The sequence below is a fragment of the Leucoraja erinacea genome, chromosome 30, assembly GCF_028641065.1.
Source record: "Leucoraja erinacea ecotype New England chromosome 30, Leri_hhj_1, whole genome shotgun sequence".
Lineage (NCBI taxonomy): Eukaryota > Metazoa > Chordata > Chondrichthyes > Rajiformes > Rajidae > Leucoraja > Leucoraja erinaceus.
Genome location: NC_073406.1, coordinates 27,660,891 through 27,686,589, shown reverse-complemented (window position 1 = coordinate 27,686,589; position 25,699 = coordinate 27,660,891). Strand labels below are relative to the sequence as shown.

General features: G+C 44.0%; 1 protein-coding gene across 3 annotated transcripts in view; it reads left to right on the top strand.

Annotated features, from left to right (window-relative positions):
• The window catches only part of LOC129711773 (inositol 2-dehydrogenase-like), a 74,115-nt gene extending 48,907 nt beyond the window's left edge, over positions 1-25,208 (top strand). For all 3 annotated transcript variants that reach the window (XM_055659712.1, XM_055659710.1, XM_055659711.1), the window contains 5 exons: positions 3,792-3,919; positions 6,284-6,391; positions 10,146-10,264; positions 13,254-13,410; positions 17,253-25,208. In XM_055659712.1, coding sequence (XP_055515687.1) covers positions 3,792-3,919; positions 6,284-6,391; positions 10,146-10,264; positions 13,254-13,410; positions 17,253-17,401 — 661 coding nt within the window. In that variant the 3' untranslated portion in view covers positions 17,402-25,208. The remainder of the gene's footprint in view (positions 1-3,791; positions 3,920-6,283; positions 6,392-10,145; positions 10,265-13,253; positions 13,411-17,252) is intronic.
• The last annotated feature ends 491 nt before the right edge of the window (positions 25,209-25,699 follow it).

Here is a 25,699-nt window from a genome sequence, read left to right as displayed (position 1 = left end):
CAGTGCGCGACCTCGCACCACCCGGCATGGCTTTAATGGCTGCGGGACAATCGCCATCGCCAGCCGGGGGCTTTGACTTTGACTCTGGCATCGGGGGGGGGGGGGGGGGGGGGGGGGGGGGGTGCAGTGGAGAGATAAGTTTTTTTTTTTTTGGCCTTCCATCACAGCAATGTGATGGATGTTTATGTAAAATGTAAATTATGTTGTGTCTGGGGTCTATTTGTTTGTAATGTATGGCTGCAGAAACGGCATTTCGTTTGGACCTCAAGGGGTCCAAATGACAATTAAATTGACTCTTGACTCTCTTGACTCTTGACTCTTATTACGAATGCTCCTTGCATTGAGACACAAAGCCTTCAGGCTTGTTTTTGCAACACTCTTACCCCTTATACAATTATGTTGAAAAGTGTCCCTTTTTGATTTTTGCCCTGGATTTGTCTGACTGCCACTTTTACTTTTCACCTTACTACCTATTGCTTCTACCCTCATTTTACACCCCTCTCTGCTCACACATTTAAAAAACCCACCACCTCTTATTCTCTGTTTAATTACTTTTTCTTCTTCCTTCCCTACATGTTGGGTCTGAGTGCTTCCCTTCTCTGCCTCCTGCCTCACCCACTGTCTACTAGCTTTCTTTATTTGAGTCCCTCCCCACAACTGTTCTAGTTTAAAGTCTCCCCAGTAGCCTTTGCAAATCTCCCCACCAGGAGATTTCAAATGCAACCCGTCCTTTTTGTACAGGTCACACCTTCCCCAAAAGAGGTCCCAATGATCCAGAAACTTGAATCCCTGCCCTCTGCACCAATCCTTCAGCCACGTATTTATCCTCCACCTCGCTCCATTCCTACTCTCACTGTCGCGTGGCACAGGCAGTAATCCTGAGATTGTTACCTTTGCGGTCCTTCTACTTAACTCTCCTCTTAACTCCCTAAATTCTCTTTTCAGGACCTCGTCTCTTTTTCTACCTATGTCATTGATACCTATATGTACCACAACCTCAGGCTCATCTCCCTCCCATTTCAGGATATCTTGGACACGTTCAGACACATCCCAGACCCTGGCACCATGGAGGCAAACTACCATCCGGGTCTCCTGACTGCGTCCACAGAATCGCCTATCTGACCCCCTAACTATAGAGCCCACTATTACTATTGCCCTCCTCTTCTTTTCCCTACCCTTCTGAGCAACAGGGCTGGTATCTGTCGCTACCCGCAGGTAGGATGTCCCCCCCCCCAACAGTACTCAAACATGAGTACTTATTTCCAAGGTGTACAGCCACCGGGATACTCTCTAGTCCCTGCCTCTGCCCCTTGCCTTTCCTAACCGTGACCCACATGTCTGCCTCCCGTGGTCTTTGAGTGACCACCTCTCTATAACTCCTCTCTGTGACCTCCTCACTCTCCCTGACCAGACAGATGTCATCGAGCTACTGCTCCAGGTTCCTAATACGGTCCCTTAGGAGCCCCATCTCGATGCACCTGGCGCAGATGTGGACGTCTGGAAGGCTATCAGACTCCAAGACCTCCCACATCTGACATCCAGAACAGTAAACTGCCCTGGGCCTCATACTCCCCCCTAACCCAGGATACAAAACAAAGCAAAGATACTGATACAAAGTGCTGGAAGAAATCAGCAGGGATTGCACTCCCAATCAGCTGCTTCCTCTAGTCCGCTTCCACCAATCAGCGGCTTCCTCAAGCCCACTTATTTTGAAATGTGAATGGAATGTTGCAGAGTTGGGTTCCTCCCACTACAACCGCTCCTGGGCCTCTGTGAAGCAAAGCCCCGCGCTCTGTTTTTGTACTCACCGCCCGGACGCCGCTCCTCCCACTGCAACCGCTCCTGGGCCGCTAGTTGGGGCTGGGACTATCCCATCATTTAAGAAACAGTTGGACAGATTCGTGGATAGGACAGGTTTGGAGGGATATGGACCAAGCGCAGGCAAGTGGGACTAGGGTAGCTGGGACATTATTGGCCGGTGTGGACAAGTTTGGCCGAAGGGCCTGTTTCCACACTGTATCCCTCTATGACTCTGACTATGGTAACCCTTCCTGTTAATGCAACCATAACGTGAACTGCGGGCTTATGATCCATTCCAAATTGAATAGTTCACTAGCTTGCACTCGCTAGAAGTTCGGCTTGTACTCGCTAGAATTTAGAAGTTTGGGGGGGGGAATCTTATAGAAACTTACAAAATTCTCTGGTATTCTCTGCCACAGAAGGTAGTTGAGGCCAGTTCATTGGCTATATTTAAGAGGGAGTTAGATGTGGCCCTTGTGGCTAAAGGGATCAGGGGGTCTGGAGAGAAGGCAGGTACAGGATACTGAGTTTGATGATCAGCCATGATCATATTGAATGGTGATGCAGGCTCAAAGGGTCGAATGGCCTACTCCTGCACCTATTTTCTATGTTTCTACATTGGAGACTGGACCACTTCCCTCAAGTCTCACACAGCGGAGGTGTGAGGGAAAGAACACCATTTTCTGCTGACTTGAGTAGCAAAGTCTGAACATTCAACATTGTTAGCTCGCCCTGCAATGAAGTAGACCTGAGCACTAACTCACTCACTCACCAGAAGCTGCTGCTGTTGTTGTCCCCATCGGTCTGGTCTGGTCTCAAGACGATGGCCCGGGTGAAGTGAATTGGGTCGAGTCTGGCCTCACCTGCCAAATCACTGCAGGTGGTCACTGCCTGGCTCCTGCAGTGACTATCCCCACCACGGCCAAAGTCATGCAGCAACTATCCCCGCAGGAGAGGCTGTGGACACCATCCCCCGCCATCATGTGCAAACGTGGCGAGGGAGGAATTCAGCACCCTATCTATCTCCGCACGCAGGTCGCTAGTTCAAAGTCAATGAGGCAAAGCGGGCAGACCTGTTACTTGGGTAAAACAGCAGCTATGCAGGACATTTTGATGCGCCCACTGAGGTGGATTCCCCACAACACAAATCTTGCTTGTGCCTATGCTAAAATATACTTTTTATGTTGGGATAAGCATTACGTTTAGTCTAAGTGGCTCCCATGAGAGTGGAAAAGCAGAAGAAATTTGTAAGTTTATATAGCAGTTAAGTCTGTGGGAGCTGAGCTCATTCTCCACCTATGTGAGCTCCTACTGATTGCTTGCCTTCATGGTTTAATATTTACTCTGCTGCAGCAGCCACCAGCCAGTAGATATTAATTAGAAGTTATAGAAATCATACATTTCATTTCATTCTCCCCCCCTCCCAAAAACAATACAAAATGGTTGTTATTCATTGTCACAATCTTGCTCGCTCACCGAAGCGGGCCAGCAAGCGATTGAGGAAAAGCCAATAAAACCACCAAAATCATCGTAGTTTTGTACGTGAACCATAAATACATGGAGTTAATAGTTTTGAAAGCAGTATTTTTTTACCTCAAAGAAGCAAAACTGGAAAATACGTATGAAACGCAGGTCAAAACAATTATCGATCGTAATGTATACACACAGTAGCTCAGCTGCAAGAATGTTTATCCCGAATGACCCATGACCTGAGAAAACTCACGCATGCACAGTTGTAATACCGAACTCGCTTATCAAAACATTAAGTACACACTTGTTCAAAGGGGTGTTATAATGTCTTTTAAATAGTGAATCCTTGAGTCGAGATTGGAATATCATCTCTCTGGGAGTCTACAAAGATTGCTTGTTTCAAGACTCCTATTGATTCATTTCTATCAGGATAAATTTATTTTGGTATTGTTTTCTATTGCATTTCATAATCCAACATGACTGCTTCTTAATATAATTGACCATTTTCTATTTCCATACAGACGTTTTGATCCTGCTGTCCAGTTCTTATACAAAAAGGTTCATAACAAGGCTCTGGGAAGGATTCAGCGAATTGTCAGTGTCAGTAAGACGTATCCTTCTCCATCTTTGAACTATATTAAAAAGACAGGTATGACATCGCAAAAGCAAATTGGATTTTCTGATTTAAAATTTAGGTGATATGTGTAAGCAAAACCAGGAAAACAAGGAAAACTGATTTGGTGCGTCAAGATAAGGCAGACTAAACAGAGATGGGGGTAAACTAGGAAGTGGAGTTGCTTTATTGATTAAGGAGAATATCAGCAGTTATCTAAGATGGCATGAAGATAGACACAAAAAGCAGGAGTAACTCAGCGGGACAGTCTGAAGAAGGGTCGCGACGCAAAACGTCACCCATTCCTTCTCTCCAGAGATGCTGCCTTTCCTGCTGAGTTACTGAGTTACTGAGTTTTTATGTCTACCTTAGCTTAGTAACATGCTGTTGGGCTGCATCACAGCTTGGTTTGGGAACAAGACCACAAGAAATTCAATAGAGTTGTAGATGTCGCCCAGTCCATCACACAGACCAGACTCCCCACCATTGTAGATGTAGCCCAGTCCATCACACAGACCAGACTCCCCACCATTGTAGATGTAGCCCAATCCATCACACAGACCAGACTCCCCACCATTGTAGATGTAGCCCAGTCCATCACTCATACCAGACTCCTCACCAATGACTGCATCTACACCACTCTGCCTTGGAGAAGCAGCCAACATTATCAGACTTTTCCCAACTCGGTCATTCCTTCACCCCACTTCCATCCAGCATAAGGTACGGAAGCTTGCAGTTGCGTGTTGGAAAGAACTGCAGATGTTGGTTTAAATCGAAGGTAGACACAAAACGCTGGAGTAACTCAGTGGGACAGGCAGCATCTCTGGAGAGAAGGATAGGGTGACGTTTCAGGTCGCACCCCTTCTTCAGTCTGTTCTTGGTTGGTTGAAAGTTCAGTAGGTTTACTTGAAACAAGTTCATGTTAACAGAAGTCATATCACATGACAGTACCAGTGTGTCCTCATTTTATCACAGGTAAAACCTTGACCTTGGGCGCTAAATGCCTGTGTCTGACATACAATGTTCATGGTTTCTCAGCTTTAGATAATGCCTGCCAAACTAATCCTTGGTAATCGAAGATTTACTGTAATCACAAGTATTTCTGTTCTTGGCTGTCTATTATATATCTGTTATCTTGCTGTTCAATGTGGTTGTTGGTAAACTCATCATGAAAATGTACAAAATATTAACATTTTTAGGATCCATGGTAGTTTGCTTTTGTATTTAAGTTCCCTGCTAAAAACTGAATTTTCCTTCATTCATGGATAGGATACTTGCAGTCTACTTGGACTTGCTGGTGGTTCAACTTTCATCCCTAAGTGTGGTTTTTTTGAATGGTAACACCTCAATAACTTTCAGAATAATGTACCCAGGTTTTGTTAAGTGAGCCCCGTAAATGCATCTGATAAATTCTGCTCATGTGGTACATAGTGTGGTACATTACATTTCTGCTCATTATAGCTTGTCAACAAATAAAATAAAATTGAATTGAGCAGGAATGAAAAGTGAGAGCTACTTTCTTTACGTTTTGTGGAATGTTGTCTTGCCTTCAGAGTGAGCTGAAACCTGCTGGAGATAACATGGAATAATTTAGGAGTTAAATGCATGCGCAGATTATGAATTATTCAAACAGGCATGAACCATGTCAGGCATGATTAGTAAGGGTAGATAGACACAAAAAGCTGGAGCAACTCAGTGGATCAGACAGCATCTCTGGAAAAAAGTAATAGTAATTTTGGATCGAGAGCCTTCTTCAGACTGTTAAGTCTGACTTAGTAAGAGTTGAGAGTGAAAGTTGGAGCAGCCATGCTTGAATGGTGGAGTAGACTTGATAGGCCGAATGCCCTAATTCTGCTCCTAGAATTCATGAACATGAATATTCACCTATATAATCTCCTAGATGCTATTTCTGAGGAGTTCAAAATAAATTAAGTTTTCAATACATAGGTACATAGACAATTGATGCAGGAGTAGGCCATTCTGCCCTTCGAGCCAGCACCGCCATTCAATGTGATCATGGCTGATCATCCACAATCAGTACCCATTTCCTGCCTTCTCCCCAGACCCTTTGATTCCGCTAGCCCAAGGAGCTCTATCTAACTCTATGTAAGTTTTCTCCAATTAATGTGGCCTCTGAAAGGAGACTGAGGCTGTAAGAGCTGATGGAAGTGTTTAATCATGTTGCTGTCATAGTCGTTAATGTAGAGCAGGCTTCATGAGCCAGCCTTTGTTTCATGATCATTTATAAAAGTTCATGTGCATTGTGAGGTTCAGGATTTGCTTTGTCATTTTCAACCCTCTGTTACTGAAACAGTTCAGTGTCTAAAATCTCCTTGAATTGTAAGTGCAGCGCCCTGATGTTTTGTATACAATCTGTCTGAAATTTTCTCTATTATACAGGTGGAATATTCTACGAAGGCGTGGTACATGACTTAGATACTGTCTGCTGGATACTTGGAGAAAATGCTCCAGATACCATATTCTCCTTGGGCCATGCATTCTGCCAAGGTAGAAACTAAATGAATATTTAGTTGGTGATTGTAACAAAGACCATATCCGCAGGTGACAAGGGTTAGTAGATCTTAGTAGAAAATTTCATTCCTCTGAATCAATAAATTTCTGATTTAACATAGAAAATAGAAATGGTGTGGTATAGGACTATGAAGAATAATATGAAAATCATAAACTGCAGATGTTAGAAATCTGAACTAAAAGTAAAAATGCTAGAGAAATGTAGCAGTGTGGGTGGCATCAGTGCAAAGAAACGGCCAATGTTCCAGGTCAAAGATGCTATCCCAAAAGGCCGGCCTTTTGTCGGCATTTTCTGTTTTTGGTAATGAAGAATAATTCTCTATTGTTGACACATGCATTCTCCGTCTCCCTCAGTTCGGGAGGTACATTTGTAGATTTATTTCCTTTCTGTCTTTATCCCTCATCAAATCCCATGTGTAAAGTTATGGAGTGGATGGTCACAGCAAAAGAATAGCTGTTCCAGAAATGTAAATAGTGAATTTAAATCATTTTATGACCAGTGAGGCCTGGAGTCATTGGTTGGACATTTAAAACTTCAGTTGGTTCACCAGTTTTTGTCAGGGGAATGAGCTCTGTCACCCCACTCCTGCCTGTCTGGTCCACATGTCAAGGTGGCTCAATCAGCTTTTTGTGATGTTGAATGAAAACGTTGACTAGGTAACCAGAGATAAATTACCTGCTCGTTGAAGTAATTCCGTAGAATCATTATATCTAAATACGGGACTTTGGTTTAACATTTTGTCCTAATGATGTCTGCTGCAGCATCCTAACATCACTTTGGCACTGCGCTGGAGTCTTAGAACTAATTTTGTAGTCCTCCCACCACCCATTCTTTTAAATCAGGATTTGAACCTGGTACAATAAATTTGCTTGTGCAAAAGTGTAATTAGCTGAGCTGCGGCATAAGACATGGAAGCAGAATTCGGTGGTTCAAGTCTATCAAGTCTGCTCCGTCATTTGATCATGGCTAATTTATTTTTCCCTCTCAACCCCATTCTCCTGGCTTCTTCCTGTAACATTTGACACCCACAAACTAATCAAGAACCTATCAAACTCCGCTTTAAAAATACCCAATATCTTGGCCTCCACCGCTGTCTGTGGCGACGAATTCCACAGATTCACTACCCTTTAGCTAAATTAATTACTTGTCATCTCCATTCTTTAGGTGTGTCCTTTTAAGGACCCTTCCACTTCTGTAAACATCCATTTTATCCAGGCCTTTTATTATTCAGTAGGTTTCAATGAGATTGGCCCTCATCCTTCTAAACTCCAGCAAGTAGAGGCCCAGAGTGATCAAATAACCTAATCATCCCTGGGATCATTCTCGGAAACTCCCGATGGAACCTGTCCAACATCAGCACATCTTTCCTCGGATATTGGCCCAAAACTGCTCATAATATTCCACGTGAGGCCTTGTCAGCGCTTCACAAAACCTCAGCATTATATCCTTGTTTTTATATTCTAGTCCTCTCGAAATGAATGCTAACATTTCATTTGAGTTCTTACTACCGACTAAAGCTGCAAATTATCTTTTTAGTTATCCTGTAGCAGCAATCTCAAATCCCTTTGCACCTTCCTGTTTCTGAATCTTATAACCATATAACTTCTCCCCATTTACAAAATAGTCTTCACCTTTATTCGTTCTACCAAACTGTATGGCCATACACTTTGCTCTGCTGTATTCCATGATACTTTTCTCACTCTCCCAACCTATCTAAGTCCTTCTGCAGACTCTGCTTCCTCTACACTACCTGCCCCTCCAACTATCTTTGTTTCATCTGCAAACTTGGCCACAGCCATCATTCCCACATCCAGAATAGCAAAATATAATGAAAATTGCAGACCTAACGGCGAACACTGGAACACCACTACTCATCAGCAGCTAACCAGAAAAGGCCCCTTTATTCCTACTGTTTGCCTTCTGCCAATCAGCAACCTTGTATCCATGCTAGTACCTTGCCTCTAATACCATGAACTTATAGCACCTTATCAAAGGCCTTCAGAAAATCCAAGTAAACAACATCCACTGCATTGACTCCTTTGTCAATCCGATTTGTTAGTTTTCCAATGAATTTCAACAGATTTATCAGGCAAGAGATCCCCTTAACAAAGCCATGTTGACTTCAGCCAATTTTATTGTGTGTTTCCAAGTACCCCATAACCTCAAATGTTGTAAAAATGTTCCCAACCACTGACCGGCCTCTAATCTCCTTTCTTTTGCCTCGCATCCTTAAACCATGGAGTTACATTTGCGATTTTCCAATCCTCTGGAACCATTCCTGACTCTGATTCTTGAAAGATTACTGCTAATGCCTCAGCAATCTCTACAGCTACCTCTTTTAAAACCCTGGGATGTAGTCCATCTGCTCCAGCTGACATCCATCTTTCAGCTTCCCAAACACCTTCTGTTCAGTAATAGCAACTACTCACTATTGCCCCCTGACTCTCGCATTTCTGGCACATCTTGCAGTGTGAAGACTGAAGCAAAAACATATTCATTTTTCTGTTCCCCTTTTACTACTTCTCCAATATAATTTTCCAATGTCCACTTCTGCCTCTCGTTTACTCTTTATATATCTGAAATAACTTTAGGTTTCTTTTATATCTTGGCTAGCTTACTTTCATATTTCATCTTTTATCTCCTTATTGCTATTGTATTTGCCATCTGTTGGGTTTTAAGAGTTTCCCAAACCTCGATAATCTTTGCCATGTTATAGGTCTTCTCTTGCATTTATACTGTCTTTGACTTAGTTTGTCAGCCACGATGGCCTCATTAGTATGTTTCTTCCTCTTGGGCATGTAAATATCTTGCATCACATGGGTATGTTGACATGTGGTCCTGCAATCCTTAGATCTTGATTGTTTGGAGAGGATGCAAAGGTTCACCAGAATGATGCCTGGATTGGGGGGGGGGGGGGGGGGGGGGGGGGGGGGGGGGGGTTAGCTGCCAGGAGAGGTTGGACAAGCTTGGATTGTTTTTTCTGGAACACTGGAGTTTGAGGGGAGACCTGATAGATGAATATACAATTATGAGAGGCGTTGATAGGGTAGACAGTCGGAATCTTTTTCGCAGGCTGGAAATGTGACGGATAAGAAGGCATAGCTGTGAGGGGCAAGTTTAAAGGAGATGTGCGGGCAAATTGCTTTACATAAAGTGGGTGCCTGAAACGTGCTGCCAACGGTGGTGGTGGAGACAGAAATTATAATGATGTTTAAGAGGCTTTTGGATAGACATATGGGTATGCAGAGAATGGAGGGATATGGATTATGTGCAGGCAGGTAAGAGTTGTTCTTGGCATTATGTTTGGCACAGAATTTGTGGGATGAAGGGCTTGTTCCTGTGCTGTACATGTACTATATTCCATGTAGTGAGCATGAGTATTTTCAGGTGGGATAATGGGAATATTACTGGTCGTGATTGAAGTGAAATTATTGCACATTGCTTTGGCATGAAACTTAGATCCCTTATTCCATGAAGTTGCATAATTTGCAGGATTTTCTGCATTTTCCTCAGTGCTTGCATCTTTTCATGAGTGCTGCATCTGCCACGATAACCCAGGAAAAGTCAAAGAAAAAATGAAAAAATAAATAAAATGAAAAGAAAATAATCAAAGAAATCTCCTTACCAGTAAATAAATCAAAGGGATTACAACAACTTAATCGAGGAGAAATTTGACTAATAGAATTTAGTATAAAGTGTGCCATCTCATCTATTTTCTACTTCTAACAGAAATTGCAGCCCTTAAGGATGCTGATGCTGTCTCCGTTAGTATGAAATTTGCCAGTGGGGCTATAGTGACGCTGGATGTCAGCCAGCACTGTACACTGAGCAGTGACCAGAGACTGGAGGTAACGTGCAATTGTAATGTTTTATGTTTTTCTCAAGTTCAAGTGAGTTTATTATCATGTGTCCCTGTATAGGACAATGACATTCTTGCTTTGCTTCAGCACACAGAACATAGTATGCATTTACTACAAAACAGATAAGTGTGTCCATATACCATAATATAAATATATACACACATGAATAAATGAACTGATGAAGTGCAAATAACAGATAATAGGTTATTAATAATCAGAGTTTTGTCCGAGCCAAGTTTAATAACCTGATGGCTGTGGGGAAGTAGCTATTCCTGAACCTGGTTGTTGCAGTCTTCAGGATCCTGTACCTTCTACCTGAAGGAAGCAGGGAGATGAGTGTGTGGCCAGGATGGTGTGGGTCTTTGATGATACTGCCAGCCTTTTTCAATATCAATATTCAATTCAATATTTATTACATGTCATTTGAACCTCTGTGAGGCTCGAAACGAAACTCCGTTTCCACAGCCATACAAACAAAGACAATTTCCTACAGACATACACACAATTCAATTTACAGAAACATCCATCACAGTGAACCCACTGTGATGGAAGGCAAAGTCTTTTTCTCTTCCCTGTTCTCCATTTCTCTCCCGATGTCGAAGCCCCAGGCGGGCGCTGGTGAGTCCCGCGGCCATTTTAGGCCACGCCGGCCGATGTACAGTCCCGCTCCCAGTCTAAATGTCACAAAGTTGGAGCCCCCGGCGGGCGCTGGACTGTCCCACGGCCATTAAGCCGCGCCGGGCGATGTACGGCCCCGCTCTGGGTCGTTCCAACCCCGCGACACGGGCTGGAGAAGCCGCGTTGCGGGAGCTCCGGAAAGCGGTCTCCACCCGGACCCGCGAGCTCCCGATGTCCCAGTCCACCAGACCTGCGGCTGCAGCTGGAGCCTCCGAGCTAAGTGGTCGGGCCGCAGCAGCGATGCCGGCCAGCCCCACGATGGTAATTCCGCAGCTCTGCAGGCTCCGTGACTGGAGCCCCCAGGTCGTTCAGGTTGGAGGCCGCTCCACGGTGCTAGGCCCCAACGGCAACGGAGACCCAACAGGGAAAAGGTAGGGTCTCCTGTACAGGGAAGAGATTTTTTTTAAGTTTCCCCCTCCCCCCCCCTCCCCCCCACATATACACAGTTATAAACACTATTAAAAAACACAAACAACTACATTTAACTAGACAAAAAAATAAAAAAATGACAGACAGGCTGTAACAGGTGAGTCGCGCCTGCGAGTGCGAAAACTCCCCTAAATGGAAGGAAGGTGAGAGCCGATGATGGACTGGGCAGTGTTTACAACTTTTTGTAATCTTTTCCGCTCCAGGGCGCTGAAATTGCCGAACCAAGCCACGATGCAACCGGTCAGCATGCTCTCTACTGTGCACCTGTAGAAGTTAGAGAGAGTTCCCCCTTTGCAAACCGACTCTCCGTAATCTTCTCAGGAAGTAGAGGCGCTTATGAGCTATCTTGATAATTGCATTAGTGTTCTCGGACCAGGAAAGATCTTCAGAGATGTGCACGCCCAGGAATTTGAAGCTCTTGACCCTTTCAACGTTGATATAAATGGGGCTGTGGGTCCCCTTTCCTACTCCTTCCAAAGTCCACAATCAGTTCCTTGGTTTTGCTGGTGTTGAGGGCCAGGTTATTGCGCTGGCACCATATGGACAGTTGCTCGATCTCTCTTCTATACTCTGACTCATCCCCATCAGTGTCTTATTGTTTTCCTCTGTTCCCACGCTCTATTCTCGTCACCCATTTTCATCCTCTCCTTTTGTCAACTTTAACTATTACTGCCATTTCTGAAAGCACTGCTCATCCTGGGTAACAATATCTGTAATGCCAGTGTATGTTGACAGGGAGAGTCCTACACCCGTTCTCTGCTGCTCTGGTATTGAGAGCTGGGTTGAAAGGGTTAAATGCTTTAAATATATAATTGATGCATTATGGGATACTTGACTATTTTGTAGCTTTGTATTTCTTCTTAAGCGGGCTTTCTCTAGTGGGAAGGTACCAACTGATAAGAAAGACAAGCCCAAATTTGCCCTGGACTGCTGTAAATTGGCACCATGACTAATGTTGGAATGTCTTGTCCTGAAGGTACCTCAGACTTGTCCTGGGCTGATGTGTACTGAGACAATGACTAATGCCTTTGAAATGTCTTGTCCTGAAAGTACCATCTGATAAGAGAATGATGCCTTTGAAATGTCTTCTCCTGGAGGTGCCAACTGATGAGACATGCTCAGACTTGTCCTGGAGTGATGTATATTGTCTGCATCTTGTGACCATGTCTAATGTCTGGAATGTGTCCATATGGCATATACAGTATAAAAACAGCCTGTGGGTCTTTGTTCAGAGAAGCGGTGGCTCGGGGAAGTCAAGTACCTGTTGCTTACTTGGTTACACAGAAAAGCTGGAGAAACTCAGCGGGTGCAGCAGCATCTATGGAGCGAAGGAAATAGGCAACGTTTCGGGCCGAAACCCTTCTTCAGCCAGTCTGAAGAAGGGTTTCGGCCCGAAACGTTGCCAGTCTGAAGAAGGGTTTCGGCCCGAAACGTTGCCTATTTCCTTCGCTCCATAGATGCTGCTGCACCCGCTGAGTTTCTCCAGCTTTTCTGTGTAACCTTCGATTCTCCAGCATCTGCAGTTCCCTCTTAAACACCTGTTGCTTACTTGACTGGTGTATCCCCGACACTTCCACCGGATGATGATTCAGAAGTTTGAGTTGGTTTACCTAACCCATTGTGTGTTGTCTGTTTTTAAGTAGGGAACTTTATCAGGGTTGTTGATTGGTAATGGAAATCATTTAAATTTGCAAATCATCTCCTACCAAAGTTTCCGAGGGTTTAGAATGGCTGAACTTTTGACCATTTTTGATTCCACATATATTGTCCAAAAATCAGTTTCTCCTTTCTTTGTTAGGGAAGGTGTAAATACAATGAAGCAGGTTTGAGAAATGAACGTGTTTACATTTTATTTCCCGTATCATTCAAGGTTCATGGCTCAGAAGGAACGCTAAAGATGGAAAATCAGAATGCTTTGGGAATAACTGAACAGGGCACCGCCAGGCCAGTCTGCTCCCACTTGCATAGTGACCGCTACAAAGATGCACACAGAGAGCTGCTGAAACACTTCCTCAAGACTCTGAGTGGTTAGTAAAAGGGAATCCATTTTGAATGTTTTTAAAACATTGTTTTGGAATATGATGAGATCATTAATTATCCTCAGGTTAGGGGCCATGCTGGCTCCATTGCCATTGACAAAAACTTAAATGTCAATTTGATCTCAATTTGTCCCTTTTCAAGTCCGAAGGATGTGGGACAAACCCCATAACAGGATATGTGCATATGTATTGTATTGTATATCTTTATTGTCATTTCCTGAGTATTCACATACCCAGAGGAAACAAAAAAACGTTGCTCAACCAGTGTCCATTCAGTGTGCATTAAAAATAAATAGAATAAAAAATACATGTATCATGAACAAATTTAACACTCTACTAAACATTCAACAGGCGTTCCGATCGGCAGCGGCACAACAGTGGCTCTGCTGCTGTGTGTCCAGGTTGGGGGTTTGTGCGCGATACTTGGCAGGGGGCAAAGTCCATTTAGCAGTCTTATAGCCTGTGGGAAGAAGCTGAGGAGCATCCTGCTGGTTTTGCAGCTAATGCTCCAGTACCTCTTCCCAGATGGCAGGATGGAGAAAATGTCATGCGATGGGTGGTAGGGGTCTTTGATGATGGAGATGGCTCTGCTGATACATCTCTTCCTGTATATGTCCAGCAGGAAGGGGAGTGGAGCACCAATAATCCTGCTGGCGGTCTTCACAATCCTGTCTAGTTGGTGCCGTTCGTACGCCTTGCAGCTCCCGAACCAGGAAGTGATGCCGTAGGTCAATGTGCTCTCGACAGTCCCCCTATAAAAAGTGTGTAGTGGGGAGACCTGCTTTACGTAGTCTTCGGAGAGGGTGTAGTCGCTGCTGGGCTCTCTTGACCAGTGCTGTGGTGTTGGCCGTGGACGTCAGGTCATCAGACAGATGTAGTCCTAGGAACTTCACGCTGCTGACCCTTTCCACATCAGCTCCGTCGATGTGCAGAGGTGTATGGTGTTGTTTCCCCGCCCTCCTGAAGTCAACCACCATCTCCTTAGTTTTTCCCACGTTAAGAATGAGGTTGTGGGATTTGCACCAACCTGTGAGCAGCTCCACCTCCATCCTGTACGCCGATTCATCATTGTCACTGATGAGACCCACCACTGTTGCCGTGATGAATGTAGGTAGATATTCAGGGGAAGTCACTTTCTTAGTGGCTCCACCTTTGAGGTGTTAATCTAGTTCCATTGAAGATAAATTGACTAATTTCAAAAAAGACCACATATATGGCCTTGGGTGACACTCATTTCACTGACAGACCTTCCCACGTTAAAATTGTCTTATTATCTTGCCAAAAAAAAATTGTGGCTACAATATAGCATGGAATTGCCTTGAAGTTCTTGAGGTTTCCTTAGGATGTGAGAAAGGTGGAGTAATTTACATCTTAATTTTTTAATTGTTGCCATTTTGTTGTCGTTCTCTCCAATTTCTGCCCTTGTAGCTGTCCTGTGAGATATAACACTAGGGGATGAGGAGTTTAAGTGCCAGGAAAGCATTAGAGCTGACTTCTATTTCTTACTCTCATGCAGCTCCAGAGTTTCAAACTGATCATTAATGTTACCATACATGCATTAGCAATATCCCAGATTGCCATAGCATGCAAAAGCGTTAGCCAGTGAAGAGCATTCAGAATCCGTTACCCAAGTTTTAAATCATTGTGTTGGGTTTAGTTTAGAGATACAGCACGGAAACATGCTGTAAACAAGACGGCATGGTGGTACAGCTGCAAAGTTGCTGCTTTACAGCGCCAGAGGCACGGATTCGATGTTCGATCCCGACAATGGGTGCTATCTGTACGTAGTTTGCATCTCCCTGTGACCTGCGTGGATTTTCCCCGGATGCTCTGGTTTCCTTCCACGCTCCAAAGATGTACAGGTTTGTTGGTTAATTGGCTTTGGTAAAATTGTAAATTGTCCCTCGTGTGTGGAATAGTGCTAGTGTACAAGGATCGCTGGTCAGCACGGACTCGTTGGGCCAAAGGGCCTGTTGCCGCACTCTATCTCTAAACTAAAGACCCTCAGCCCACTGGGTTCACGCTGATCATTGATCACTAATTTCTCTCACTTCAAGTAGCCTCGGCATTCCCTCTCCCTCTATCCTTCCCCCATCCAAGTCACACTAGCTTCTCGTTTTCACCCTTTGAGCAGCTAACAATGTCCTGTTTCCTTTATCATTGTTAACTTTTTGTATATCTTTTATTCACTGTTCTTTATCTCCACTTCATCGTCTATCTCTTGTTTCCCTTTAACCTTAGCCAGCCTGAAGAAAGGTCTCGACCCGAAAAGTCACCCATTCTCTCCAGAGATGTTGCCTACTGAGTTATTCCAGCTTCTTATCTATCTACTGTTTACACTAGTTCTATGTTGATCCACTTTCACTTCTACTCCTTACACACTCGGGCAATTTACAGAGGCAAATTAATCTATAACCTGCATTTAAAGCCCACGCAGACAGGTCCAAATCGAGGTCAGAATCTAACCCAGGTCTGATTGTGAGGCACCTGCTCTACCAGCTGTGCTGCTCCTACAATTATATAATTAATCCCACTACATCAGTGGTTTATTCTTTTATGATACTATTTAAATGTTCACATTAAGATCAGGATCTGGTTTCACCCTTGGAGTTACGAGCATTAATCCTCGGTGCCACTGGGAAAGAGATGAAATACAATCTTGCATTTCCATAAAACCCTTCCTATCCTGTGGACTACGCAAAGTTCCTCACAGCTGATTAAATATTTTTAAAGTGTAAGCTGCCAAAAATGACAGGATTTTATGTGAGTGGCTGTGTAAATGGTAGTTGATTGTCAGTATAGACTCTGGGTTGAAGGACCTGTATATGACACTCTGTGACATCTGTTTTACTGAACCTGAGAGGGATCCGTACTGGTTAATAAACCTGGGATAATTCCCTTGCTCTATGTTGAATTGATGTTCTGAGAACTTTTATTTCAGCTTGAAAGGACAGAAAACTCCGTGAAGTAACGTAGCATTCCAAAGGCATCACTGCTGATGCAGTGCAGCGCTCCCTAACTGACTAGTTTTAGTTTTTCAGGTTTAGAAATGCAACATGGAAAAGGGGCCTTTGGTCCACTGGGCCCATGCCGGCCATCAATTACCCGTTCACACTTGTTCTATGTTATGTTCTATGTTATGGGAGTATATCGTGTTGGGGGCAATTTTACAGGGGCCAATTAACCTCCAAATCTGTACATCTTTGGGATGTGGAAGGAAACTGGAGCACCCAAAGGTAAACCCCATGGTCACAGGGTGGTCATAAGAAATAGGAGTAGAATTAGGCCATTCGGCCCATCGTCTGCTCCGCCATTCAATCATGGCTGATGTATCTCTCACTCCCAGCACCATTCTCCTGCCCTCTCCCCATAACCTCTGACAACTGTACTAATCAAGAATCGATCTATCTTTGCCTTAAAAATATCCACTGACTTGGCCTCCACTGCCTTCATGGTAAAGAATTCCACACATTCACCACCAGAACGTACAAATTCTACACAACACCCGAGGTTGGGATCAAACCCGGGTTTCTGTGAGGCAGCAGCTCTACCAGGTGTGCCACTGTGTCACCTTGTCATTCATCTGTTGGGCTCAAACAAATGACCTTCCGCTTCAGTGCGAGTAACTGATCCACAGTTGACAGATGAAGAATTGTATAGGTCCAGGAAAGCTGTCTTCACTCAGGAAACCATATCCAGCTGGTCAGGAGAGAATAGGAAACTCCAATGTCAAAGGTGGTGTGATCTAACCTAAATCTTTAATAATTGTTTCTTCCTTAAGAGACAGTGCTCTGTTAGTTTTGAGTAATTGTCTGATCTTCCTCACTCAGGGAAGGAACAGCCCTTTATCACGAAGGAGAACTTTCTGTGGACGATTCAGGTTGCTGCAGCCGCAGAACAGTCATGGAGGAATGGGTCGGCAGTGGACCTGCGGAATGAACCACTCGACGGCACTGTTATTAAAACAGAAGTGCCCTGATAAAGACATGCATGGCCCTGTTTAATCACATGTGGCAGTAATGCGCAGAGGGGAAATGTTCTGCATACCTTTTGTATTTTGACAGACAGAAAACAGATACTTGTAAAGGAATAATGTTATTGAAAGTAGGACTAGAATGGTAGCAAATGTATTAGTCTATTGTGAGGAGAGGGTTGGAGGAGCAAATTAACCCATTGAAGGGTCCACTTCTATGTGCTACTGAGAAGCTGATGTCTCGCCTGTAATTGGCAGACCTTAATGTCAACAGTTCAGAGGGAGAAACAGGTTCCTGCACACAGAAATATTTGTAAGTATCTGGCATAAGAACCAGGAAAAACCTGCCTCGCTCCCTTCCTACATGCGGCACTGTCCATTTCATGTCCTGTGGCCTATAAAAGTGTTGAACTCTTGAACCACATGGGTAAAGCATGAATTAAATTTGGTGTACATGAGGCTTTCCCAATAGTGTATCAGGAGTCCGAAGGCTCAGGTTTAATGTGTATTTTTCAGACCACTCTGAGGCGTGAGTTTTCTGTGTGTGAACTAAGAGAATATCTCCAACACATTTTATGGCTCATTGACTGGATCAGCACCAGCACGTGCAACTAATGTGGGTCAGATTGCATATGGACGTGGTCATTTTGTTGTTCTCTATGTAACATACCTTGGTTTGATTCTTCGTTACAGTCATTTAATTTTATTGAATGTGTGCTGTAGTTTCAAAGAAGTTATTTAGGAATATGTGCTTTTAAATTTGCAATAATTGGAGAATTTCAGATTGCTAATAAATATGATACTCACTAGATCCATTTTGATGGTGAAGAAGCAACAATGTAGAGTTGGGGTGATGAACAGTTGAAAGCCACCCCTTTTGTAATAGATTAGTCCATTTTTATTTTTTTAAATGTAAACATTTTAATGGATGTAATTATGTGCACTGCTTTCTCTTTTTTTTGACAGCCATATACTGAAATGCATATAATGTCACTGTTTTGTCAATGCATTGAGTATTAATTTCATCTATCATATTAGATCACTTCTAATATTAGATCATATGGTTCATGTGGCAGAGGGGAGGGAAAAGGAAAGTCCACATTTTCTGGCTAAGGTTTATTGCAACAACAACCAAGTTTCTGTTCCAGTGGAGAAAAGCTGACCACACATCAGCATTTAATCCTGACAAAGGAAAACTGAAGGTTGCACAAACGGAAGGTGAGGAGCGTGTGTCTTCTCCACAACACGTCACAGATCTGCTTTGAGTTTTCAGTGTGTGAGTTAAATGAAACAAGGAGGAAATCGTGGAGGCCTTGATTAGAATGTGTTATCCCTCTCTGGCTGCAGGGGTGATTGGATAATTGCTAAGGGACTGTTCTTTAATAAGTAATTACAGGCAAGTTAGTGGTGTGAAAATCAATTTCAAGGAATGGTAACACTGACACATTATTTAGGGACATTTGACATGCAGTTTTTATCGCAAGCTCATGTCTGACTAAAGTAATGGCATCCTTTGAAGGGGTAACAAAGTGGGTCGATGAGGAAGGTGAGCTGCATGGGGATTTTGGAAATGCTTTCAACAAGGTCAAATATGACTGCAGTCAAAAAGGTAAAAGCCTGGCAAAGGTAAGTTGGATCCAAATTGATTTGGCAGGAAGCAGAGTATAATAATTGATCGATGGTTTTGAGAATAAGGGGCTGTTATCAATGGGATTCCACACCATTCATTACCTGTCCTTTTGTAAGATAGTAATGATATGGACAGTAAGATAGCTTGATTTTTTTTTTCAAAGTTCGCAGATTGTTTAGAAATTAGTCTTGTGGCTGACAGAGATGGAGAAGGTGCTGGAAAAATAGAATTTAATTCAGAAAAGTGAGAGGTGTTTGAGGAGGTGCAAGGGTTAGAAGTGGGAGGATATTCAGAGCTATGAAGAAAGAATTATCTTTGAGTGATGTTGGAGAGGGTGCAGAACTTTACTAGAATGATGCCTGGACCCAGGGGTATTAGCTACAGGGAAAGATTGAACAGACTTGGATTATTTCCCCTGGATGGGTAGAGGCTGAAGGGAGACCTGATAAAGTATATACAATGATGAGGCATTGTTAGGGTAGACATTCAGCACCTTTTTCTTAGAATGGAAATATCAAATACTAGATAAAGTTTGAAGCAGATATGCAGGGCAAGGTTTTTACACAGGGCGATGAATGCCTGGAACACGCTGCTGGGGGTGGAGTTGGAGGCAAATAAGTGGCATTTGGATAGGCACATGGATTTGCTGGGAATGGAGGGATATGGATTATGTGCAGGAAGGTAAAAGTTGGTCTTGGCATCATGTAACAAAGGTAATGCCACTGTGGATATGGGGAACTTCAATATGCAGGTAGACTGGGAAAATCAGGTTGGTTCAGGACCCCAAGAAAGAGAGTTTGTAGAATGCCTCCGAGATGGATTCTTAGAGCAGCTTGTAATGGAGCCGACCAGATAAAAGGCAATTCTGGATTTAGTGTTGTCCAATGAACCAGATATGATAAGAGAACTCGAGGTAAAGGAACCGCTTGGAGGTAGTGATCATAATATGATTTGTTTTAATCTGCAATTTGAGAAGGAGAACGTTAAATCGGAAGTGTCAGTAATGCAGTTGAACAAAGGGGACTATGAAGGCATGAGAGGGGAGCTGGCCAAGGTAGACTGGAAAGGGATCCTAGCAGGAATGACGGTGGAACAGCAATGGCAGGAATTTCTGGGCATAATCCGGAAGACGCAGGATCATTTCATTCCAAAAAGGAAGAAAGATTCTAAGGGGAGTAGGAGGCAACCGTGGCTGACAAGAGAAGTTAGGGATAGAATAAAACTAAAAGAAAAGATGTATAACACAGTAAAGAGTGGCCGGAAACCAGAGGATTGGGAAACTTTCATAGGACAACAGAAGGAAATGAAACGGGCTGAAAAGATGAAGTACGAAGGGAAGCTGGCCAGGAATATAAAAAAGGACAGTAAAAGCTTCTTTGGATATGTTATGGGAAAAAGAGTAGCGGTCAAATGTGGGTCCCTTGAAGGCAGACACGGGTGAAATTATTATGGGCAACAAGGAAATGGCAGAAGAGTTGAATAGGTACTTTGGATCTGTCACTAAGGAAGACACAGACAATCTCCCAGATGTTTTGGAGGACAGAGGATCTAAGGGGGTAGAGGAACTGAAAGAAATTTTCATTAGGCGAGAAATAGTATTGGGTAGGCTAATGGGACTGGATGGATGATAAATCCCCTGGGCCTGATGGTCTGCATCCCAGGGTCCTCAGGGAGGTGGCTCTAGAAATAGTAGAAGCATTGGTGATCATTTTCCAATGTTCAATAGATTCAGGATCAGTTCCTGTGGATTGGAGGATGGCTAATGTTATCCCACTTTTCAAGAAAGGAGCGAGAGAGAAAACGGGGAATTACAGACCAGTTAGCCTGACTTCAGGGGTGGGAAAGATGCTGCAGTCAATTATTAAAGAGGTAATAATGGGGCATTTGGATAGCAGTAAAAGGATTAGTCCAAGTCAGCATGGATTTATGAAAGGAAAATCATGCTTAATAATCTTCTGGAATTTTTTGAGGATGAGACAAGTAAAATGGATGAATGGGTGCCAGTTGATGTAGTGTATCTAGACTTTCAGAAAGCCCTTGATAAGGTCCCGCATGGGAGATTAGTGACTAAAATTAGAGCACGTGATATTGGGAGTAGGGTGTTGCCATGGATAGAAAATTGGTTGTCAGACCGGAAGCAAAGAGTAGGAGTGAACGGGTCCTTTTCAGAATGGCAGGCAGTGGCGAGTGGAGTGCCGCAAGACTCGGTGTTGGGGCCGCAACTGTTTACCAAATATATTAATGATTTGGTAGAGGGAATTAGGAGCAACACGAGCAAGTTTGCGGATGACATAAAGCTGGGTGGCAGTGTGAACTGTGAAGAGGATGTTAGGAGGTTGCAGGGTGACCTGGACAGGTTGAGTGAGTAGGCAGATGCGTGGCAGATGCAATATAATATAGATAAATGTGAGGTTATCCACTTTGGCGGCAAAAACAAGGGGGCAGATTATTATCTCAATGGAGTTAGGTTAGGTAAGGAGGAGGTGCAGCGAGTCCTGGGCGTCCTTGTACACCGGTCATTGAACGTTGGCTTACAGGTACAGCAGGCAGTGAAGAAAGCTAATGGAATGTTGGCCTTCATAACAAGAGGATTTCAGTATGGGAGTAAAGAGGTTCTGCTGCAGTTGTATAGGGCTCTGGTGAGACCACATCTGGAGTATTGTGTCCACTTTTGGTCTCCTAATCCCTAGGATGGTGGAACTTGTATGAGGAAAGATTGAAAAGACTAGGCTTGTATTCACTGGAGTTTAGAAGGATGAGGGGGTATCTTATAGAAACATAAAATTATAAAAGGTCTGGACAAGCTAGATTCAGGAAAAATGTTCCCAATGTTGGGCGAGTCCAGAACCAGGGGCCACAGTCTTAGAATAAAGGGGTCATTTAAGACTGAGCTGAGAAAAAACGTTTTCACCCAGAGAGTTGTGAATTTATGGAATTTCCTGCCACAGAGAGCAAATGGCCAAGTCACTGGATGGATTTAAGAGAGAGTTAGATAGAGCTCTAGGGGCTAGTGGAGTCATGGGATATGGGGAGAAGGCAGGCATGGGTTATTGATAGGGGACGATCAGCCATGATCACAATGAATAGCGGTACTGGCTCGAAGGGCCAAATGGTCTCCTCCTGCACCTATTTTCTATGTTCAGAACAGACATTGTGGGCCAAAACTCTATAGTTTAATGTTCTATGCATGTGCACAGATTCTTAAAAATAACAGGACCGGTCATTAAGATGGTTAAAGAGGAAAATGGGATTTGATCATTTATTAGTCAAGGAATAGAATATAGGAATAGGAGATTATGCTGGAATTTTGAATATAATAATTGATCGACCACAGCATTACTAACATATTCATTTCCAGTCACCACATTATGTCAGTATGATTGCACTGAAGAGGATGCAGAGGAGAATGAAAAGAATGTTGCTGGGAGTACAAATTTCCCTCTGCACATCAATGCTGTTAAAGGCCTTGCCATTAGCTGTATACTCGTTCCTGCATTCAACCTCCCAAAATGCATCACCTCACACTTCCTCGTATTAAACTCTCTGATATTTCTGCAGCTTGTCTGTTTCCTGCTGTATCTACCAATCTATCTACATTTGCCATAATATCTGACAGACCTATCTCCTGTTCCTTTTTTGCGCTCCTGATTTTCTTCCTAAGTATGCTCACAAGTTCCCAAAACTCCTCCAGGTATACTTGATCCCAGCTGCCTATACCCGTCTCATGCCTCCTTTTTCCTGACCCGAGCCTCAATTTTTCTCGTCATCCAAATTTCCTTACGCCTACATGCCTTTCCCTTATTCTTGTCATCACACTTTTAAAAGCAACTTTCTCTGCAGACATGCCTTAGCCCGCAAACCACCTGCTCCAATAAACGTGAACGTGTTCCTGTCCAGAAAGCACAAAGTTCGCATGCCCCAATACAGAATTTTAACTCGTGGGCCTGCCCTGTCTTTAGTTGTAACTATTTGTAAACTAATAGAACAGCAGTCACTGGTCCTAAATGACTCACCCACGGGCACTTTAGGCACTTGCCCTTCCCAATATCCTAAGAGTAGATCAAGTGTTGCCCTCTCCAGTGTAGGGCCCTCTACATATTGCTGGAGGAAACTTTCCTGGTCACATTTGACAAATTCCACCCCTTCTCACCCCTTGAGTAATACATGCAGTGTGGAACTAGGCCCTTTGGCCCAACTTGCCCACACCAGCCAACATGTCCCACCTGCCATATCCTTGGCCCATATCCCTCCAAACTTGTCCTATCCATGTACCCGTCTAACTGTTTCTTAAACCTTGGGATAGTCCCAGCCTCAACTACCTCCGACGGCAGCTTGTTCCATACACCCACCACCCTTTGTGTGAAAAACTTACCCCTCAGATTCCTATTAAATCTTTTCCGCTTCACCTTGAAACTCTGTCCTCTGCCCCTTGATTCCCCTACTCTGGGTAAGAGATTCTGGGCATCTACCTGATCTATTCCTCTCATGATTTTATGCACCTCTATAAGATCACCCCCTCATCCTCCTGTGCTCCAAGGAAGAGACCCAGCCACTCAACCTCTCCCTATAGCTAAGACCATGTAGTCCTGGCAACATCCTCATACATCTTCTCTGAACCCTTTCAAGCTATAACATGGTGCCCAGAACTGAACACAATACTCTAAACCAGTCTCACCAACATCTTATACATCAATGTAGAAAATACTAATGCCTAATTCAGCTGGAAGTCTAAAGGTGATCAGGAACCAGCTGATTGTCAAGTATGTGTATGCATTACATTGTGAGTAAATTCAGAACACTTGCATCTCTGCGATATTTAACATATTTAAACTACATACATGCTATAAGATTTCAGACAGTGCCATCAAAGGTAAATACCTATTTTAGTTGAGGCACAGTCTTGTGTCACAATGCAGGTCCATTGATTGTGGAAAAGAATCAAGCCATGGCAAATTGGGATTATCCAATATCAGATTTGAGTCTGGAGATTAGAGGAGGAAGCGAGAACTGAATGTTGTGTAGAGGCACCAGTGTCCAGGAGCTCTACACACCAGTCATCTGCGTCTGTTTTCACTGTTGATGTTTTGTGGCAGGTTTCATCAATGGTGGAAACATTTTGGAGCTTGCAAAGCTAGTCTGAAGTCATTAAAAAAAAAGCATGCATTATAGTGTAGTCTTTTACCCCAGAGGGCCAAAAATGGTGGCGGGCATACGTTTAAGGTGAGGGGGTAAGTTTAAAGGAGATTTATGTAGTAAGTTTTTTTTAAGTTTTTTTTTTTTAGTTTTTTTATTAGAAGTTAATACAGTACAAAACAGTACAGTGGGACCTAATTTTAGGTGCCAACTATGTAATACCATAATCCATTCTATGTACAACCTCTAGTTTTATGTTATGAGAAGGAAGTAAGCAAGACAAGAAAAAGAAAACAATAGAAAGAGGAAAAAGTGGAAAAATAGATGGTAGAGAGTAGAAAAACGTGAAGTGTGTATATAAAAAATAAAAAAGGAAGAGAGAAAGTGGAAAGTAAAAATAGAAGAGAAGGCCCCTTAAAAGAGAATTTTTCAAATCTGTATTCGGAGATGTAGATCTATCCGCGTCATGAACTGAAATCAGCAATCTTTACGGTACCGCTGCATCACATGATTCCAAAATGTCGATGAAAGGAGACCAACTCCTTAAGAATTGGTCATATTTATCTATTAGTCGGAGTCTCATTTCTTCAAGGCATGCTATGTCCATCATATTCCTAATCCACATTTTAACAGTTGGTATGGTTGTATTTTTCCAAAATTTAAGTACAGGTGCACAACCTTTTATCCGGTGTTCCAGAAACCGAAAAGCTCCGAAAACCGACCATTTTTTCCAGACGTCGTCTGCGCACCAAAGCTCGCGTTTGGCGCCAAACCTGACCCAAAATGACCCACGGTCAACCCAGGTCTGTACTACTGTAGCGGCTGCCTCCTCCCTGGAGACCGGGAGACGCTTAAACATCTGTAAATCATTGCTTAAATGTTAGTCAGTTAGTTTGGAGGGCTTTTATGTGAAGGGGGGTGAAGGGGTAAACTTTAATTCTTAGTCCCCTACCTGGTCGGAGAGGCGGGGAGCGGTCAATGCCTTACCGGGTCGCTGTGCAGTAAGCTCCGCAGCGCTGTGGCCGGTGGGGCCGCCGGTTGTAGCTCCGACCCCGGCAACTCTACCCTGGCTGCGAGGCGCTCCAAATCCAGCGCGGCCCGCGGCCGGACGCCCCAGCTCCACGAATGTCGGGAGTCGGCAGCGTCGCAGCGCTGGGAAACCAGCGGGGTGCGGGCAATGCCTTACCGGGTCGCCGTGCGGCAAGCTCCGGAGCGCTGTGGCCGCCGACACACAACATCGCGGAGCGTCGCTGGATTTGGAGCCGCGCAGCCAGGGGTAGAGTTGCCGGGGTCGGAGCTCCAAACGGAGCCCCCAGCTCCGCGGCTCCAAATCCAGCGACGCTCCGCGATGTTGTGTGTCGGTGGCCACAGCGCTCCGGAGCTCGCCGCCCGGCGACCCGGTAAGGCATTGCTCGCTCCCCGCTGGTATCCCAGCGTTGCACGCCGCCGACTTTCTCGGAACGTCCGGCCGCGGGCCGCGCTGGATTTGGAGCACCTCGCAGCCAGGGGTAGAGTTGCCGGGGTCGGAGCTACAACTGGCG